Below are 22,098 nucleotides of genomic sequence, written 5' to 3' on the forward strand. Positions count from 1 at the left end.
TGCTAGGAGCATATACCTGCCAAAGTGATAATCATTTTAGAAAAATCTTTCATTTGCCGTAGTAGAATCAGAATTCAGCCTTTAGCGCCATAATAACAGTTACAGTGTTTAGAGTGAAACGAGTCCTGGAAACTCCTACAACAGAGGTATATTAGATTTTCAGTTAAGTAACCTATACTAGTGTTACAACTCTTCAGGACAACTCATCTGAGTAACTCCTGGTTATTTTTTCATTCTTCATCTCCAGTTTCTTGAAAAATTGTTCCAGATAGTTGGCTCTCATGCGACATTGATTTGAAAGTTTTGATTTCACAGCAGCGTTATATGAGTTTGACTTTGCAGTTGACGGGTTGTGTCTGCACCACATGCCCGGTTCTCCACTGCGTTACACCGCAGGTTGTCTGTCATTTCCGTCTGGACAAAGCGCGCACATAAATGCTACCGCTGCTATTTTGTAACTTTTTCTTTCTGCCTTTTTATGGCCGTATACAACGAAGCCCAGCATATCCGTCACAGGGATATATGTAATTCTCAATCAATGGAGAGCAATTGGATCCCTTTCACTTGCTGCTTTACAGTTCACCACAAAGAGCTACTCTGGAAGCAGCCAGAAACACTCCTTTCCCCCAGGCTCGAAAGCAATCCTATCTGGGAAGATCTATCCTGCTACTTGGCTGAGAGACAAGATTCAAAGGGAATTATTTCATATGACATGCTGATGCCAGCCTCAGATCTGGATTTTTCTTTCTTCATCTTTTTTTAACCTCAGACTTCCCAGAAATCTTCTCAGAAATCTTGGTTTAATTGAACACTTGATTGGATTTTAGAGTACCGGGAGTATATAGAGATTTTGATTCCTTCAGGTTAATGCAGCTAATTTAAGTTTCATTTCAAGAAGGTTTAGACTATTTCTGACAGACTGGGGAACACAAATATACTGATTGCAAAGATATCTGAAAGGTCTCCTCGTGAAGAGAGAATTATGTTATACTTATATGCCAATAAATAAAATCAGAACTCTGTAAAACTATTCCTCGCTGTCACACTGCTATGCTATTCATTAGGCTTGTAAGGAAACCTAATGTTAGCCTTCGAACAATACTTTGTATATACCTACCATAATTACTCTGCCCTTGCTGCCTGTTTTCCCTACTTCTGCTAACCTCCTCTAAGCTGCTTTATGACGTAGGCTTTATGTTCTAGCCATTAAAGATGAAACAGTGCTACCATGTTTCATCTTTCTATTTTACATGGCCGTGTTTATAGTATTCTCCTGAAAATTCCCCTTTTTCTTCTGGCTTACCTCCCAACCATACAGTGCAGAAGTTTACGGAAGGTTCAGTTTTTAGGCAGACTGCAGAGTTCCTGCAGTTCTGGAGGGCTGCACAGACATAAAGGTAGGAACGGTGGCCATTTGTCCTCTGTACACCTTGAATCCCAAGCTTATGCAGCAGGAGCCATCCCCCTCAGCCCCTGTTACATGAAATAAAAAGATAATAATAATGAATTTATAAATCATCAGCAGTAAACACCTTATTTATTATTAATGTTTTGAACAAAAAAGGTGAGATTAAAGCAGCCACTCCTTTTGACAAAAGGAGTGAGCAGGGTGGAAACTAGGCATCAGATTGCTGATTCAGAGTTTGATCCCAGATGTGGGAGGAGAAATCTTTCTGGAGTTCCTCATAAGTCACTGAAATGAGATAGGCTGGTCCTGTTTGGGAGCAACAAATGAATTAGATCAGCATGGGAGAAGAGAGAGATAAGGAGAAGGGCCTGAATGACTGTGGTTTCAAAGAAGCCAGAAGGAGGGTATGTATTCAACAGAAAGCCTAATGTATCAAAAAGTAGAATATAAAACTGCTTTGTGAAATGTTTCTCTTAATATTATTCTGCCAGTGACCGTAAAGAGAGTTTTGAAATACAATCTACAGTAGCATATTGGAATATGAATAGGGCATATATTGCAGTTACTGCTAGAGGTTTTCACTGTATAACAATACAGCTCTGTGGTAGCTTTTAATATAGGAACTTTGCTAAATCACTTACTCTCCTATGTGTTTAGTCTTGCCTTATGTAGAAGAGGCTCTTTAAGTAGCTCCTCAGTATTCATTTGGGAAGATAAATCCTTGGGCATTTTCAAATCATTTCGAATTATTTGGATGGCGCTAGCAAAACATACAGTAATATTACTCAAAAAATATTTTGAGTAATACTTGTGTGTCATAGACTGCTATAAATATTCTGATTGCTTTCTTTCTTTCCTCTCCTTACAGGTACATTTCATCAGCTCGTGAATGGAAGTTTAAAAGACTTTATACAAAATATATGTGAAAATGGAAACTTCATCTTTGCTTTCATCCTTACATGATGAATGCAGATCAGACAACTACATTGAACCTCATTACAAGGAATGGTATCGAGTAGCTATTGATGCTCTAATTGAAGGAGGTGTAGAAGCATACAAAGAATTTCTTTCCAAAGAGAGATGCTCAGAGTTCCTAGCAGATGAGGAAATTGATTATATTTTGAACAATGTCCATAAACTTCCCCAGAACACAGTTTATTCTTCCAACCATGCCGCTGATGACACCTCTTCCTCGGGAACCTACTGGCCTATTGAATCAGATGTGGAAGCTCCAAATCTTGACTTAGGTTGGCCTTACCTGATGCCTGGAATTTCTGGTGGCACAAACATTGATCTGCTTTTTCATCCACCCCGAGTGCAGCCTTACACAATAAAGGAGACTGTTCGGAAGATGATACGAGATGCAAGAAAGGTAAATGTGAAAAATACTCAAAAAAAATCTACCAATAATAATCTCATTGTTGTTTTACAGAGAGAGGCTTTTTTTTCCTCTATTGGCAGGAAAAAAATGATCTGGCTGCTAACAGTTCAAACTAAAACCTTCTCCTGGGCTGAGATTGGTCCCTTGCTAGCATACACAACAATGTTATTAACCTTATTTACAAGGGATCAAAGATTAATTAAAGGGTTTAATGAAACATATTACCATTTTATTTTAATGCTGACCAGTCCATGAGAAATTTGTAGGTAATCGGCGTACCTTTTCTTTCATCTCAGCTGAATGGACCTCAAGTGATATAATTCTGCCTAACTTAAGGGTATGCCCTAAGATTTCTCTCCTGTTGCTGGGAATATACATGCAAGGGTTTGTTGTGCTAGCCTGTTGTTATAAGAAAATAACATTTTGATGTATATTGGAATCATGTACCTTAGGGTGTCAGCTTTTGTGATTTTGCATGTCAGCTGTTCTTGAAGAAATTAGGCGGGAAAATATTAGAGACCTGAGAAGAAGCATGGAAAAAAAAATTAGATTTAGAAGACAAGAAAGTAAATTTTGGTTGCTTACTTTACCTTCATTTCTGGCTAATGCCTGATTTAGGAGAAATGTGAACATTTTTTTGAATGTATTTATCTCTACTCAGGAGAACTTGGATCTTGCAGACCACATTTATACCTAGGTGACAAGAGTGCTGCAGTAAAAGTGCCTGTTGCTTGGTAGATTCAAGTTAAAAAAAATAATAATTGTATCAGTATGTAGTTCTGTTTGAGCCCGGGCAATATTACCTCTTTAAACAGCTGCTACAAGGTTTCAAAAGTATTGCTAGGAAGTGTATCATTGATTGTCACGCTTTCTTCCCAGAGAAAGAGAATAATCTTTGCTTCAAACCTTCTCTTTATTGAAAGAATAGAGGTGATGGCACAAGAAGAAGTGTTCCAGGGACATGCACACACTCTGTCTTCCTGGTACCTTCTCCAAACTCTTCCTTCCTATATTCTTTCTTCCTTCTTTCAAGTTCCTTGCGACTTGGTGCTAGCTTTAAATCCAGAGAACGAGCTTTGGAGTTATCACTTGGCCTTTATTATACCATTTACATTCAAGACCTACTGTATGCTCTCATAGCTAAGAGGAGGAAAATTACTCTTCTGCCTATTGTCCCTTTCAGAATGAGACGGAATTTAATTTGGTGTCTTCTGCTTTTCTATATAGTAAGACTTGGCTTCTAACATTAACTTGGTCAATGTACTCTGTGATCTTTTTCAGCTGGAGCTCCTGAGCTGTCTTTGAGGGAAAAAAAGATAACGCAGCCACAGCTCTGTTGCCAAGACTAATTCAGTTTTGTGATGAGATCTTGAAGTGCCATAAAGAAATTCAGTTTCCAGTCAGTGTTCATGTATTTTCTGTCTAGCTGTCTGTTTACATGCAATCCAGGCCGTTTCCAATGGCTCTTTTGCACACAGGGCACTGTCTCATAAAACAATCTTTTAGGAACTATGCATCCTCTAAATGCTCTTATGCAGAAAAGTTAAATATAATTCTTACCTCTTTTTGAGAAAAAAGTTTAGCTCTCTGATATGCTATAGCACTTCTACGTTAATAAAGAGAATGTTAACGTATGTGTCACTGTCCAAATGATGTGACAGCTCAAAAGTTTGTTTAGCTGATCTGTACAACCTCAAGAGCAAAAACCATAACACTTCTGATGCAGTGATGTGGCTTGGTTGCTCAAGGAAGCAAGCAGTTAAGTCTGAAAGACATAGTGCTCTTTACTTCTGCCTGCAAAAACCAGTGACATGCATAGAAAAGTTTAAAGGGTCTGTAGGTAAGGTAAAGTAAGGTAAAACACGCTCACAGTAGGCAAACATGCTGTAAACAGGCTAACTTACTTAAGCCATTTATAAGTATATAGCTATATTAAACAGGGTTCTTTGTTATGTAGTAGTGCAAGCGTGTGGTGCAATATGAGGATTGTCAAAGGAAACAGAAAAAAAAATAACTCATGGAAAAAAAACCTGTGAAGAATAAACAAGTTCTCCAACAAATCTCATTAAACCGATACAGCTCTTAAGTAAGCTCTATGGGAATTTTAGCAAACCTCTGTGAGAAAATAAACAGACTTTTGGAGACAGGAGTATTCATACCACCTAACTTTAAGCCCTGAACTAACGTACATGTCCACCAAATGAATGTATCTGAATTCAGAGGCTGGCTTCCCTGGGTTACCTGAACAGTTTGTAGAGAAAGAAACCCACACCTTCCTGCAAGGGCAATTCAGGGAATATAAGCTTCTCCACTGATTCACCCAGTGAAGGAACTCTTCAAAGTCTATGAACTAGCCCAAAAACTCATGAATGAGATGGAGCTAGTTGAAACCTGGATTCTCTTAAATATCTAGAGATATATATGGCTAAGATGACCTTATTAATGGACTCCCTCTTGACCTCTTTCATGCTTGAAGCATCAAAGTGTCGCTCCTTATTATGTATGTTAATTTTGACCTTAAGGAGATATGTAGTAAACAATATAAGGCAACTTGCTATCTGACAGTGATTATTCTTGACTAAAGGAGAAAAATCAATTGTAAGGCTCCACTATATGAGAGTAAAAATGGTGGCTAGGAAAAAATGTCAGAAGAAACTCTTACCACTTATATTTCGTAAATGCATAATCTATGAATAAAAATTATGCACATCAGCTTCATTGTGAATACCTTTAATATAATAATGGAGTTTTTCTCACAGAAAAGCATCAATATTATTAAATCATAGAAAATGAAGTAGCCATTTTAAGAAGTACAGATTTTGCTTAAGATGAATCCATGTTTGGGCGCCCCTTCTGAAGACCTATTAGGAGAGGGGAACTGTATATGGTACATGGGATGACATCGCAGCCTATGCTACAGCACTTCTGCTGAGTTGGTATGCGGTCACAGCAGAGTGCCTTAGGTCAAACCTGACGTGCCAACAGAATGGGTTTACTGTTGGTGTAGCTAGACCGCATCTCCAAATGATACAGCTTGACACCCGCCCTCTTCTGTCAACATAACCTGTGTTCACACAAGGAGGCTTTTTGACATGACTGTGTTGTCTGGGGAGATAAGAGTCTTTTTCAGATGTTGATATAACCATCCCGGAAAAAAAGCACTGTGAGGTCAGTCTGACCTTAAAGATGGACAGACTTTTGTGAACAAGCCAGCAGCCTTATTTCTTGTGTGTTTTTGAGGATTTTACCTTTAATCGTTGGCAGATTTCCAGCTTCTCTGAAGCTTGAGGGGTTCCTACAGCCTGACTCATCCCAGCTGGAGTGTCTGAACCGCAGCTGATAGTGTTTAGCAGTTTCTCCTGACATGATTATTCATCTAGGAAATGGTATCAAGATGACTGCTGCTCTGTGCCACGTTAATGTGAAACTTCCTTCTCCTACTGTAAAGTAACATAGAGATTTCAGTAGTGAAGTGTCCTTTCCTTGTATGACTTTTCGTAATAGTTGCCTTAAAACTGTCAGTTAGGAGGCTTGTACATGTGTGCAAGAAATAGCTTGTGCTGTCTGCTCAGGTGTCACTGACATGGTGAAGCAATGGGGAAAGGACAGGACAGAGCAATAAAGGGTCCTTCTGGCCACACGTTTTTGTCTTACCTTCTTAACTGCATTCCTCTCTCTACCAGCGAGCTGTTCCTGCATAGTTTTAGAGAGAACCCATAGCTCAGAGTCTTTTAGACTGGTATCCACATCAGGATAAGCCCCTCCTGGAGAGAGTTCAAGCCTGTTTTTTAAAGAACCATGTTGTTTAGACAGCCCAAGGATTACTGTTTTCCAACACAAGCCAGAAAACACTGAAAGACTTCCCTGCCGTACTTTGGGGATTTATGATAGAATATATTAAGTTACCCACTACACAAAAAATATGCAGCATTTTTCACTGATTTCATTTCATTCAAATAGACCAGAATTCTTAAACCTGGACTCCTAAAATCAGTGATAGTTGTGGAGACTTTCAAAAAAAAGTTATTTGTTTGGAGGAGTAAGTAGAAAGTTAGATGGTTAACATGTTACCATTTGGGGTAAACAAAAAAGGCAGTTGTTTCCAGTGAATTACTTGTGTGATTAAGCATTTTAACCTGACAGAAGATCACAAATCTTGGACACTTAGAAAAAAAAATGAAGTTACACTTAAAAGCGATTGCTATTAAATCTTGCTGAACCTGTTGGAGATAGGCCTTTAGAAAATCTTTCTTTGATTCTCATGAGAGAGAGTTGTGTATAAAATGTGTTGTCTTTTAGCTGACTGGACTTAATCAAATAAACAAGTACAGTTGACTCTGTACTTTATAAACATATAAAAAGGAAAAATATTTTCTTCTGATTCGATTTATCATTTTGTTTGTTTGTTTTGTTTTTTTTTCAGGGAAAAGTGAGACGTTTTGTGTTACAGGAAAAAAATTATTCACTATTGTTCTCCTTGCTTGGCCCCGGCTGTATAAGTACAGTAACAGCGATCTAATACAAGCTACATTCTAGTATGGAAGAACATCAGCTTCTTTGCATGCCTATGTGAAGAGAGATGTTTCTATGCAGAAAGAAATTTGTAGAATATGGGTGTGGAAGACAGTGTTGAGCAATCTTTTTTCACTCTCTGAACAATACTCTTTGCCAACTGTTTTGAATATAATTTGAACAGAGATGGGAACAATGATAATGAACTGTGCTTGAGGCAATGCTTGTCTTAGCTCATTAACTGCCACAGTAGATGAGAGAGGGGGGGCCACATTTTATTGTTCATAAAAGCTAGAGAAATCTACTGGATTCAGGGAAAGATGATAGATAAATGAAATAATAAACCCACTGAAAAATTTTGTATATTTTTTGTAGAGTGTCTGATAAACAATGGATATCTTTTTTAAGATGAGAGTAACACGTAGAAAGACTGTTCTCAGCTACAAATGCCTTTCACATGAGCTGGAGATGTGAAGGTGACGTTCTCCCTGCCCAAATATTCTACCGTGCAAGGATTTCAGCAGGTGCTTTTTGGTTCAGCTGCTACAAAATAAGCATGTTAAAAGGTGAATTGATCATTCACTTCTACTCATCTTCTGTTAAATGACTTCCTGTTATTTGCAAACCAGCATGCCAATCGTGTGTAGTTTCCAGGTGAAACATAATTGTAAGCTTTTGATAGATGTATTAGACAGAGTGAGGTCGTGTCCCAGCTTTTCTAATCACATTGGGCACATGCCACGCATAGGAAGAGGGCATGTGACGTGTTCTTTGTGCTGTTACTGTGTGACTCAAATGTCTCCCCCCCCCCCTCCCTTTTCATCCTCTCACAGCGAGTAATTATTTCAGGTATTTTGTCTGCTTGGATTTGCCTTTGGAGTCCTCACACTGTTTTACTTGCCTGTCTCCTTCTGCTGCTGCCCCCAGAAGTGGCAGAGCAGTCACAATGATAAATTTACAAAGTATACAAAGAAAGCAGGCGTTAGTGGGGCAAATTTGCAAGTACTTTCATTCTTTTACGTGACCATTCAGATTTCAGAGGAGCAAACGGCAATGATTTAATTATAAAGCTGTTCTTAATATTGAAGTTTGGGGAAATGCTGGTTTAATTGCCAATATGAAATCATGTTAATATCTCCTCAATTTATGACTTACAGGAGAGTTCGTAAGGTTGCTGGAGAAGAGGTTTAAACTGATTCAAATGGGAAAGTTTATTTGACCCACCTCTGATTTGACAGGACTTGATCTGGTATACCTGGCACTTCTGCAAAGTGCATTTCTTATACAACAAATGCTCTACACACTGTACTCACAATTTTTCCTGATATTTTTCCTTAACAGGTAGGAAGGATCTAAAACTGAAAAGCAGAGAGAGGCTAGGGCTAGAATGGGGAGTGTGAATCTCTGAAAAAATCATGTCATTTCTTGGTGCAGTTTTTAACTCATACGTTTATATCAGGTCAAGGTTTTACAAAACCGCTTAGCAATGTTTGGTACTTGTATTTTATAGCAAAAGATATCATGAATTAATTTATAAGTATTACCATTGTCATGTCACAACTGAGCTAATGTGTTATCAAAATATTACACATCTGTGATGCTTTTAAAAATAGAGAAAATTAAAGACCAGATCTTACAGGCAGGTGTATTTCTTTGTTATTATGTCTGTCTAGTTCACATTTATAAGAAGTAAGCAAATACATATGCTTTGTAGCAGTATTTTGTCCTTAAAACTTTTTCTCTCGTTGGCATAAAACCTTGTCAGTCAAAACAAAACAGTGCTATTAAAAGGTCATCTAGGCTTCTTGCACATTTGGTAGATTAAATATGTTTCTTTGTTATGTTCAGCAGAAACTTTATAATAAAATATGCTGAAATGATTATAAGTAAAAATCTGATTTTAATATGAACCCGGTGATTTAAAATTATTTTGCCCAGGGAGAATGCTTCTTCTGATACTCAATCCACTGGGTTCTGGGTTTTTTGCTCCCCTTTTCTTACTTGGTGAAAGAAGATTGAAAAAGCTGAAGTGCTGTTTTTGTTCTTCTGAATTCCTATCCTCAAGAGGTCTGAGTTTCATAATTTTTTTCAGCCAGGGAACAATTTTGCCTGAAGAACTATAGGCTTAATCACTTCACATTTATTATTGCCATAGGCCTTTTTTGATCTCTTATAGTTTTAGCACTGATCTCTAATATGATCTCTAATAGCTTTCCAGCATAGCCGGTGATGCTCTGAGCAATGGGGGCACATTTGGGGCAATTTTGAACTTTAAAATTCATTTGCTGTGTATCAGAATCTAGAAACTAGAATACTATTCTACGTAAGATAGGATTTAAAAAGAACATAGCCTGGTACAAGAGATCCTACCTCACTGCAGCAGTATTTGCATAATGCAATACAATAGAAACTTTATGGAAAGTGGAGAATTGCTGAAGTGGACCAACACAGTCCTGAAGCACAAAAATGTAAGGAGAGTTGCCAGTTCAGAATCCCCCATTCTTCTGTTCCAAAGCAGTGGGATTGAAAGCCATTGAGTTACTTGTATTAAGCTTCCTACCATATCAAATGCAAGTGCAACTATCTACTTCACTTGAAATTATTTCAGAACAATTTGCTTGAGGCTCTGTCGTTTTCCCCAAAGTGTACTGTATTCCAGGGCAGGTGATAGAGGAGTCAAAGTACACTCCAGAACTTCCCTCTTCTTTAAAAGAGTGCAGACTTTGCCGTTGATATCAGTGCGACCAGGATTTTCCTTTTAGCCAGCTGTTAAAGTATGTCTATAATCATTTACTAGGAAAGAGCTGCTATTCTGTACAATAAAAGTTAAAGTCCATATTTTCAAAAATGCTCTCAGTATGCTTTCAACTGGGACATGAGAGGGCTTTGCACTTAAAAATCCCACCCTAACTTATTTACCTTAGAGAGGAAAGACCTGATGGTTGTCAGGACAACCAGATGGTGTTGTTAGAACTGAGCTTGCTACTTTGTAGTCGGTTCTGCTGGCTTCCATAAAATGATTCGTGTCAGTAGAGGAATTCAAAATAAATAATTACAGTATCTAGCTACAGCTTGCTTGAGCAATGAAGTTAATGATTTTTCAGTGTAGAGTCCACAGATCTGTAAACCAGTTGAATTTGCACTCATGTTATTTACATCATAAATATAGAAGTGGCAGCAGCTGAAGAAGCCGTCTGTGCTTTCCTTACCTTTGTTTGAATTGTCTTCCAATATCCTGTGCAGTTGTTTTCTTAGGCTGCAAACATCATTATGTTTCGCGACATGTCCGTATAACATATATTTCACTGGCATCTTAGTCTTCCGGAGTGGTGCCAATCACCAAATAACACTGCTACAGCATAAATAGTAGATTCAGAATTTATATACTCTCCTTTATCCTTAGCTACCAAAGAACATGACCAAAGTGTTTCCAGTTTTACAGATGAGAATGTTGAGCCACAAGGACATTAAATTAATACATATCACCGTCAAAAAGAAACTCGATTATAAACCAAAAGCCTGAGAGTAATATGCATTAGTAAACAGTACTCCCAGCAAGTAGGGACTAGGTTTCAAGTATTTATTTTCATGTTTCTTTGGGTTTAGTTGATATAAAATCTTAGTTGTGCGTTTAGTGTTATAGTTATAAAAACTAACTTAGGAGAAATGTCTGTGCTTCTCCATGAATGTTTGCATTAGTACATGCCTACAGCTTTATATGCTTACTTTTCAAAAATATTTGTGAAAGCATGAAGTCCTTCCTTATCTTCAGATAAAGAGGGTGTATCTTCAGGACATGCACAGGGTGTTCTGGTACTTAAGTAAGAGCTGATTATCTTAACTGCTTCTGTCTCTGGGTCTGGAGTGCTTGCACTTACTGCCCAGAAGAATAAAGATATGAGAGAACCGGACCAGAATAGTCAAAAACAGGATCACCAATGACTTCTGCGCCGGTCAGCAATGCCGGTGGGCACACAGCTGTCTTTGGAAAACTTTTCTAGTGCATCTTTCATTTAGAGCTTTTTGCTAGCCGTGGCACCAGATCTCCTCAGGCCTTTTCCCTGCAGCAAGTCATCTTGCTATAAGAGAGATGAAGCTCAGCGATAGGGTAATATGGAAAGATTGTGCGCTAGATCTCCGACAGATGAAAAGAGAACTTTGATATCTGCCTCAGGCACCAGCAGTGAGGCTTGAACAGTAGCACCGGATTCAGGTGGCCCAGTGGGTGTGCCCTCAGTTCAAACAGCAGATATAAAATCTTAGCCTTATTTTCATGCTTTCTCCGGGAGCTTCGGGCACTATTAGCCAAGCAGGCTGTGCTTCAGCTCAGTAAGCTTCCTTTATGGCTTAGGCACAAGGTAAAGCGCTAGCTTAGCACCTTCTAATTCAGGTGAATCTGAGAGGCATCAGCCTGCAGAAGGTATTGTAGTTAGTGTTTTCCTACTATGCTTTTAATGCTCCCCAGACATCAAAACACCAGACATAAAAATGAGGATAAGATGAAATAACTAGCACAGAAGAGTAAGTGCCCGCTGCTGCTCTGTAGGACCTTTATCATGAAATAGAAGCATAGCCACCGAAGGACAGCCACTTTTAAGCCTTTTGGAACTCACTGGCTAGTGAACTGTGCTCCTCCATCACAGATGTCACAGACAGCCAACAGGAGTGACAGCGTCAGCCAGCAAATCTAATTTCCCTCAAATGCCAGGAGGATGCTGCCTGTCAAAGCATCCAGCTCTGCATCCAGCGTGATGAAGCATAATAATATCTGAAGCTATCTACTGCTCTGATAATTTCTTGGCACTGCCTAATGGTAAATTTGCACAGGCACACAATAATTGCCTGCAAAGTCACTGTCAGAGAGTGTTTTTTTTTTTTTTAATAATAGACAGTATATGTGGCTGCCCACAGACTATTTGATAGAATTTCGTAACCTGTCTTCTCTACGGATGAGGCTAAAAATATCAGCCATCAGTGGTTCAGTAGAATATATTTTTGTGAGTCTACAGAAAGGCGCTTTAATGTGTACCAAAAAACCTTTATTATATTTACCAAAAAACTATATTATATTCTTCAAAGGAAATGCATTTGAAATGAGAAAGCTATGCAGAGAGATGAAAGTGGGAATTATGACCAATTCTTCCATTTCTTATTTATTTGCTCTTACTTTATTTCATGTCTTGGTGCTATACGACCACCAGGCTGACATTTTAAGTGGCTGACTGAAACTAAATAAAGCTGGAATAGTATTTTTGCAGTAATATCATTATCTATTTTGTTCATACATTCTAATCTTATTGAATTACAGTAATAGTCACTTGTGCCAGAAACCTTATTAATCAGATTATTAGATTTCTTATGCATGAGTTAAATTTAGTGATGGGGTGGCAGTTCTGATCTCGAGTGCAGTGATACAGCTTTGCAATCTCCTGTCCTAGGGATTCTGTCTTAAGTAAGGGCTTGGTACTTCCACTTGACATTCAGAAGAGTTAAACGGTATCTTTGCAATACGCTCTCAAGAGGCCAGGAAACTCTTCTGTATAAACTTCAGAGCCTTGTAAAGTCAGGGCTCTGAGTGCTTTCTGAGGAAATAAAAAGGAAAGAGGAGATGTGTCTTGCATGTTTCTGAGGCTTTGGACCTAGAAAAAGGCATGTCGGAGGAACAGAGATCTCTGCTAGTCCTTTCAGTTGCTGGAAGGCTTCTTAGTGCAATGACTAAATGCTAGAAGAAGTCAGTGCAATGACTAAACGTTATTTAGACCCCCTGCAGGAGCAGAACACTCTGGAGCCAGCATACAGAGGGAAATCACTGGCAGCCTGGGAGTACTTACAAATTACAGTGTCATGTGGAAGAGGACTGTTTAAGAAAAATGCAGATGGACCATTATTCCCTTTAGCTGGGCTCTGCTCTGTTCTGCCTCACGTTGAAATCGGGATGAACTCAATGCGAATTAATATGAAGTGGGTGTGAGACAAGAACTTTGTGCCTAGGGTCTGTAATACGCAGACACATCGTCTACTCTTCCCCCGAAACTGACCGTGCAGTATGATAGGAAGGCTTGTACGTTTCTGTTTGTAGTTTCTATTCCCTTCCTCTCCCTCTCCCTTGCCTCCATCTCTTCCTGTCGTGCAACCCTCCCTCCTCTGCCTGTTTTCCCTCTCATCACGCATCTCAGCCAGAGGTGAGTGTGCACTGTCTCCTGAAGGTACTTTTGACATCTTTCTTGAATGCAGTTCGGGGCATGGACGTTAGGGACTTGAGCTGCCTCTTACATCAATAAAGAAATGTCAGTGCCTTGGAGGGTACAAGTCAACACACCTGAAGCAAGTGCTGGTTTGAGTCTTTCCACCATCCTGTGTCTTCCCTGGTGAGAACTGGTGAAATGTCATCATGACATCAGAACGATGCTACTGCTTCTGAATAGTTAGTCAAATCACTTGTCTTTGGCAGATTTCTGAATATTTATTTGTAGATCAAGTAAATTAGATGTTAGAGGAGATATATGTTCTGAATCAAAAAGGAGCATTTTATTTTCCATTTCATTTTGCAGTAATTGAGGTTTAAAATGTTATTTTCAATTTCTCTTGCAACAAGGATAAAGTTTAGAGACAGAGCATTTATGTAACAGAAGTTACAATAGACTATTTCACTACAAAAATAAATTCCTTAGGCAAATGATCTTTATCTAATTGTATTAAACAACACCTCTAATAAAACTTGAAAAGAAATTTTGTAGGTATTCAGTAAAATGTAGAGAGAAGAAAATAGTACTTGCTCAAAGAAAACACTTTTTTCTTCTTAAAACAAAATTAATTTCATAATCCAGAGAGGATTTAAAGACATAAATTTATGTACATGAGAAATTCCATTAGCTTAATATGCATCTCTGTTTGCAAGGTGAGGCCTAGGGATCTGACCATGTGTCATTAAGAATCTGATTTTAAATATTTAAATAATCTCCTTCTCTTAAATTTTGCCACAGTACACTTGTGATATGAAAAGAGTATCTATCTGCAGTTGATTACATCCACTGTGAACCACTAAAAAAAGAATTACAAACATCTATGCAATGAAGACGCAAACATCTTCATTTTCTTTGCAAGAGAGCCATGTGAATAATTGCAACCCAAGACCCTGAAACTAGGTGAGATGTTTTCCACTCCCTGATGCCATTCCAGCACTCTGTTCGTTTCTGCTGATACAAGCAGGCAGGCGCACGCCCGAGTCCCACAGTACTCTAAACTGATGGAATGAAGACACATGTGAAAGTTGTAGAAAATAGGCTGGTCCCTTAAAAAAGGTTCAGTTCTAAGAACAAGACTTAATTTCCCATGCGGATGCATAAGAGCAAAAAATATATATATATGTTTGCCAAGGGACAATGAATGTCAATTTTTCTTTCCCTCCTCTCTTAACTATGTGTAAACGACCTGAACCAAAATAGTTGAGTTTTGTGCTAGCAGACTTTTAAGAGTTTCTTCTTGGGATAGAGGCTTGATTATCTTATGCCATGTTACACAGGCTTCCTTTTCTTACATATATTGCAAGGACAATTCCACAGAGTTTCTCAGTCTGTGCTCTGTGGCTTTTGAGAAACAAACACGTGTACTTTTTCATACATGCTGGCATGCAAGCAAATATTTCAACAGACAATTATGACACTACATTATTAGAAAACTTGAGTGCATAAAGATAGGCATACTTAGTTTTGAATTTTATTAGTGGTGTTTCAAAAAAATTCAAGGGATCAGAATTTCATGATCTGTTATATTCCATGGAGGGACATGCATTTGTACTAACTGAGAAGGTGACTTGCTATATTTAATTATACAGAATAGTCCCTCTTGAGATTTAAAATGTAAAAAAAAAAAAAAGTATTTCAGTTTAATGTGTTAATCTCTAGTTCATAACATAGCTATGTTTTTAAAGGAGTAAATTATACATAAAAAATATAGAGAGATTTAGAAAACAGAAAAAATTTAATTTCAAATAGTATTTAATCAAGTGCAGGCATGCAGGTTAGGAGTCTGAATAGTGTATCTGATATCAGAATTGGATTTTCATCTTTGATAGACTTTTTCATAGAATGCAATTAGTTTAAAAACAAAACAAAAAACTAAACATTTAGTAATTCTTTCTGATGTCTAGCAAAATATATATAGTGTTTTATGATATGAAAACATTATGTTGAGTGAGAAATGAAAAGTTGTGAGGGTTTAATTCCACCATATTGTTTTAATGTTATTCAGAAGTACCAAAGACATTCTGCTTGGGTGCATTTCAGCTCTCCATTAATTTTCACTTTGAATTTCTAGTGTTATGAACCAAAAGGAAACTTAGTCAAAGCTGCTCATTTTCACATAGGGGAATCTATAAAGTTCGAAATATGCAAAAAGAAATAATTTATCTTTGCTCAGTAGATGTGAATTTTGGCAGACTTTTTGATCACTCTTGGCCAAATGCAAGTTTGCCACAAAGTTTATGGAAAAGAGAACCTGCTACTGTAAAAAATACACAAAAGCTTCTTAATGATGCCCATTTGTGGAGATTTTACTGACAATTATGCTAAAACATTTCCTGTTTGGAAATTTGGAAATTATGCAAGAAAGCACTCTTACCAAGGTTAGGAGTTGCTTCTGTAAGGACAATTTCAGAAATAGTAAGTACCGTAACATATAAATTAAAAATAACCTAGTATTGTAATTTTTGTGAATGAGAGTCTTCCACTGACCTCCAATTCTATAGGATTGAGCTATAGTAAAAAATACACTGAATTACATTTTCACATCATAAGATATTTACCTTTTCAATAGTTATTATGAATAAATAATGTCTATAGCAATTGCAGTATAAGTAAAGGCTCTAAGCTGCCCTGTTTGTGTTCTTAAATTGCTCATCTGTGCATCTGGATGGAATTTTAGCCAAAAGCAGTAAAACATAAATAAAATTGCTGACTTAATCTTGTGACTATGAACACTTCTCTATAGGGGAAAGCCATTTACTTAAAAAAAGGGGGAAAAAGTGACATTAAATAATTTTCAAGTGATCTCTGTAAACAGGTTATATATTTACATAAATAAATATAAATACACACACACTGGAATTTACTTGAAAAGCTTACTATCAGCAGCTACCGCAATAAATATTGCAGCACACAGGCTGCAGTGCAGAATACTGAATATGATATATGAGAAAATGCTTTCATGGTAATTGTCAACATATTGTACTGTTTTAATGCATTATGAAAAATAAGAATGGCATTTCACTCAGGACATGTTTAATTCATTTCAAAGTCATGATTGGATCTTGAAGGTCAGCAGGTTGTCCAGGAAGGATTTTAATATTAACAAACTACATCATCTTTCTCCTTCTTTTCTCAAATTTGTTGAAAACCATAAAAAACAAGAAAATATCAAATATTTTATTTTTTTCAGGTAGCCAAACGTTCCTTAGTGTTTCACAGAATCATTCAAATTGCAGTTTTGTCTGTTTGCTTTCTTGTTTTCAGGTATGTTTTCAAGCAACTCTGACTGGGATTTTGAAGGGAATGAATCTTCAAAACCATATTCAGCTAAAACCTCCAGTGCTAAAAATTCATTCCCCTCAAAATCACAGTGACAAAGCTTTAATTTTGCGCTGATCATGTAGCCACCATCTCCCTTACAAGGCAAGTCATGACTGTTATTTTACTGAATGTGGTTTTTTGCATGAAATTAAAAGTAGTCTTCTTTACTTGTGAATTGTATGCTGCTGTTTATACTGTATTCATAAGTGCTTTCCATAGGCCCTATTATTGCTTTTCTTTTCAGCTCTAAGTAATAATTGACCTTATTGTAAGCCATTTTTGGAACATAGCTGAGTAAACATGATCCTGCAGTCAATATTTTTATCCTTTAAAATCTCAAAAGCTTGGTTGCAGTCTTCAGTGCCCTCCCTATTAATCTTTCCAGTTGTTTCCAGACTGCAAAATTATCGGAGGTTGATAAAACTAATAGATTCACAAATTTTGATGCCAGAAGAGGCCATTATGATAATGAAATCTGACCTCCTGCATAACACAAGCCTTAAACTTTTGCATCTTCAAAGAGCTGATACTAAGAATAAATTTGTCCTTGAACACTTGTGTACGAGTCTCAGAGTCAGCACTTCTGGGTGCTCAGTTCATAATTACTCGTGGGATTCGATTTTTTTTTTTGTACTACCGCTTTTCTCCGCATTACGGAATCTGCCTGAAGAAATCCATTTGCAAAGCACAGATCGCGTCTCCATGAGCATCTCCTCACTCAACGTGGGAGTGGATGAGGAAGAGGAGGTGCAGAGCATTTCTAAGCGTAGGTCTGGAGGCTGAGGCTCAGCTCCTTGCTGCCGCTGGATACCCGCAATGATTACGTTCAGGGGACTTCAGGGTGCTCAGCATCTCTATAAATACAGGCCGCTAGCCTCTGTGGATTTGTTAACATGGCATAGTAAACTGCAGTGAAGAGATTCATGAGAAGCAGGGTGTTTTCACCGGGTCAGAACATCACATTCGCATGACTAGACTGTTTCCAGTCCTGTTTCCAGTAACTAAACTAATTAGTGATGGGCTGACTCAGATGTCTCTGCGCAGGACAGAGGTGTGACATAAACACACCCTTTTATATTTTCAGTTTCCCAGATAAAAATAGATGTAATTAATTACGTTATTCCCACATGTATGAAGTGGCTTGAGATTTACATATGAAAAGCTCTGTATGTGTGCTTAAGTGTTGTTATAAATAAGTTAAGTAGTTTAAAGATCTACCTATTTTTCTGGTAAAGTTCCTAAGCCTTTTACAACTAAGAAGTAAAGTAAGAATCTAAAAGCAGACTTTAATAAGCATTAATTTTTTTTAGTTATACTATGAACAGGTCAAAAGGCCATATATAACAGCAGTCCATTTAAAAATGTATTTCTATGCTAATATCCTCTAGAACTAGCTAAAATTCTTTTTTTGGAGTGATTCACATACTTTTTTAGTTCCATGAATTCAAAGACCTTTTTCATCCTTTAAAAAAAGAGGAAATGTTATTCTTTGTATCTTTTTCTTGTTGTTGAATATAAAAGTCCTGTAATTTAAAGCATTGGTCTAGGACTTGGAAGACTTACATACAAATTCTTCTCAGTCCACAAACTTCCTATATATCTTCTGCAAGTTATTGTTACTTAGTTTCTCAAAGTTGTTTGTGTTCTTTAATCCCACAAAAACTAAATGCTTAGGGTTCTCCTCTATAAAATGTGAATATTAGCGTTTCCAAATCTCAGAGTGATTTGTGAAGACAAATGCGTAGTCTGAAGTAATCATGAGCTAGTATCAAGCGCTTAAAATGGAGTCCACCTTCTCGAGTCCACCTTCTCAAGAATAGCTTAAAACTTTACATTTTCCGTCAACCATTTCCGTGTTTGTTCTTGTCCAAGAGATTGTTTGTTTGTGAGTTTGCTTTAGTGTGCTCAAGCAGAAATATTTCAGTCACATCCAAATAGGAAGTAGAGAATTGTGCACTTCATTGTCTGTCTGTGTCCTGCTGTTATTTTTTTTTTTTTCAAATTATTCCTTCTATGCCACTAAGAGAAACAAAGAAATATTTTTTGTTGTTTAGTCAAAATACTGTTTCTGATTTAGGTCACATTTCAGTGAATGCTCAATTATCCCTGTAAATGTCGTGAAAGTCATACTGCTGCATACCTAACAGGTGGTTCATTGCAAAAACTGTTTACTGACCAATTAAGATAATACAGGTTGTATTTTTTATGGAATCCCTTCCTGACAACTGTACCTCAGGTACTGTAGCAAATGTGGATTGTACCAACATCTGAAACCAGATTCAGATTTAGGAGGACTCTAAAGAACAGTAAAGGCTATATACCTTTTTAACTAAGCAAGAAAAAAGGGATAAAAGCAATCCTATTCTTACACCAGAAATAAGTATTGTTTTTCCACACCTTTCACTAATATAATGATGTTTTGATCTTTTTTATCTGAAGGAAAAAGGCTAATATTAGAATTTTCATATTTCTTTTCCAGTCAATATGTGCATTCTGTGCAATGTGCTTGCATTCCTCTACATTCATACTTGCACGCTGTATTATAGAAGATGTTTTTAGGTATGCACACATATACAGAATGTATAAGAATCTAGTATGGAGAATTCTTATTGGCATGAATTCAGCATGAGCAAGTTACTCAAGAGATCGTTCCTGAGATCAGGAAGGTACTTCAGAAGAATAAGCGTTTATTTGAAAGGTACTAGTTTGTATCAAAAGGCAGGTATTTTCCAAAGTGTTCTTGGAATAAAATTTTCCACTCTCCACCACAGGGATATCACAGGTTCTCATCTGCATCTTTACTTCAAGCAACACAAGTCAAATACCATGCTACGCTATTAGCATACTTGGTACATTTTTCAGGAGCAAGTTTTCCAGCAAAATGTGGCTTAATGTAAGTCCACATGCTCAGTAGTGTTTCTGCCTTTGTTCCTTAGAATTGGGAGATTGGTTTTCTTTTTGATGGAAAAACAGGTGAATTGATTCTTCAATTTCTCCACCCCTCATGTTTGCTGGCATATATACCCCCGCGGTATACATCTGCTCAGCATGGGAATGTTTTGTGGCTGTGAATCCCTCAAAGCAAAACTACTTTAGAAAGTTACTTAAGAGTTGCAGTAGGTGCCACTGACACTGTTTTTCTTTTTCCTCCATTTTTAAATCTAGGTGCCTTCTATAATATTTTAAGAGAGACTAAAATTCCGTCACTCCTTTGCCCTAATGGGAGTTTTCCATTTTTTTGCTGGTGTTCAGCATGCTTCAGGATTAGTTCTTTAGTTATCATTACTCAAATGTGCGTAGGAGGGGTGTAACGGGCATATAATGTACATCGGGGGAATATTTTATAGAAGGGGGAATGATCTCACATAAAGTTGTACAATGGAAAACTTGAGATAACGTTTCTTTTCTATGCACTGATAAAACCCCATTTACTTACCATGTTGGTCGCTAGCTCAACAGAGTATAAAGGGTTCGGTTACTTGCACAACGAGAACTCATTTATTTTAGTAACTGTTTTGTTCATTTTATTTATTCATGAATGAATGCTCCACATTAGCCTTGTGAGAATGAGAGAAATGAGAGTAGGCCACGTGCGTGAGATCCCCATGCCAGTCCGCGGCTGAACAGCAGAGTCTGGATCCAAGAACTCCGTCCTGTCCTTCAGCCATGTCTGCTCTTCCCTAGCTACGTCCCAGAAATAGCCTACAACTTTGAGTTAAGAAAAGACTGTGAATGCATTGAATATACTTTTAAACATTAAAAAGAAACATTTGTGTTTAAATGAAAAGGCTAGTAGATGTCAAAGATGAAGCATTGTGATTATCTGATCTTAGTGTATCAAAAAGACTAAATAATCTTTCTGAAAATTTTGCATAATTACAGTATCAAATTGCAGATGATGAATTATTTCCTGTGGCCTTGCTGAGGAGCTGTGTGCAGATCAGTGAAAGCTCATGCTAATTGCATGTACAAAAAAATAATGCAGGTGTCATCAAGATCATTCTTATGCTGTATGGCTTGTGATCTGACAAAGATGGTCAATCAAAATTCAGCTCACATTGAAACTAGAAGATCAGTTCAGGAAAAGCCTGGCAGAGTAAGAATTATTTTTCAATTGTTTTTCTTCATTTTCTTTGTCCATTTATTTGCTACTCCCTCACTCTCTGAGGAAGATTCACCCTTGGACAAGATTTCCCTTAAAAAAGCTTTCAGAGGGTTTCACAATTGAAATTATTTTTAAAATAAAATATTTTAAAAAATAATAGTAGTACTAAAATTATAACTGCTTCAGCTAGGAGGAAATTTAATTGTAATTCTTCTCTTTTTCTTTTTTTTTAATTGCTGCACTTGATTCAGGAATTAGATTTGCTTCGTACCTTATTTAGTTCCAATTCACTATCCACTCCACTGCAGTCTGCAAGAATTCTAGAATTTCGTATCATCTGCTTCATTTCAGTTTGCTTCACTGGAGGTTTGAGCGTTTTTTTGATTGCTTCCCTACTATTGCAAACATCTTGCTCCATTTGGTAATGTGCATAAAATTTTAAATTTGCTTTTTTTCTGAAAAGTTGCACATAATTACTTATTAACTGGATTAACCTTTTCTTATCTTTAGGACATTCTGCTGATGCTTTTAGACAGATCCACGATTATTTTTCCTTTTTCATCTAATGTGTAATAAATCATCTAGCATGCCAGGGAAATGTATTTCACCCAAGGATCTCAACATGATTTGCAGACAATGATTAATTAGTTTCACAAACAGTCTTTAAAATAGGTGAAATTAAAATGCAGCCTACTAGCACACCATCATTAACAATATATTGCAACATTAACTGTAGCTGCTTTGTGAGCAGGGAGTGTAATCTGTTTCTCCCTGATATCAGTCGAGGTTCCTAAAGCAAAGCAGAGCAGAGCTCTGCTCAAGTGACACCATGTTAACAAAATAAATAGCTAAAATCATCTGGCTGGCTTGGTGCTTTACCTAGCGTTCAGAAGTAGTTATGTGCCATACAGACATATACCAAGATATGCCTGTAATACACGTTGCAGAGTTCTGATCAGGTTTCGTTGCTGTTGCTTTTGTTAGCAACGCAAATATTGCTGTGAGTATTTGTCCACGCACGGTATTTTGACTTGTAAATGCATCTTACTCTGTCACGTTTAGCAACTGTCTAACCATTAAATGAACTGGAAAAATTTTAAAGGTGAATCTACGGGATATATATAAG

General features: G+C 37.3%; 1 protein-coding gene across 3 annotated transcripts in view; it reads left to right on the forward strand.

The window, feature by feature from the left end:
• Positions 1–22,098, forward strand: part of FAM83B (family with sequence similarity 83 member B) — a 55,954-nt gene that overhangs the window by 2,625 nt on the left and 31,231 nt on the right. For all 3 annotated transcript variants that reach the window (XR_011140099.1, XM_068937391.1, XM_068937392.1), the window contains exon 2: positions 2,277–2,780. Coding sequence is in view for 2 of the 3 variants with exons in the window: in XM_068937391.1 (XP_068793492.1) it covers positions 2,337–2,780 (444 nt within the window). In the remaining variant the exon portion in view is untranslated. The remainder of the gene's footprint in view (positions 1–2,276; positions 2,781–22,098) is intronic.

Source organism: Struthio camelus, chromosome 3, assembly GCF_040807025.1.
Source record: "Struthio camelus isolate bStrCam1 chromosome 3, bStrCam1.hap1, whole genome shotgun sequence".
In the NCBI taxonomy this organism is placed as follows: Eukaryota; Metazoa; Chordata; class Aves; order Struthioniformes; family Struthionidae; genus Struthio; species Struthio camelus.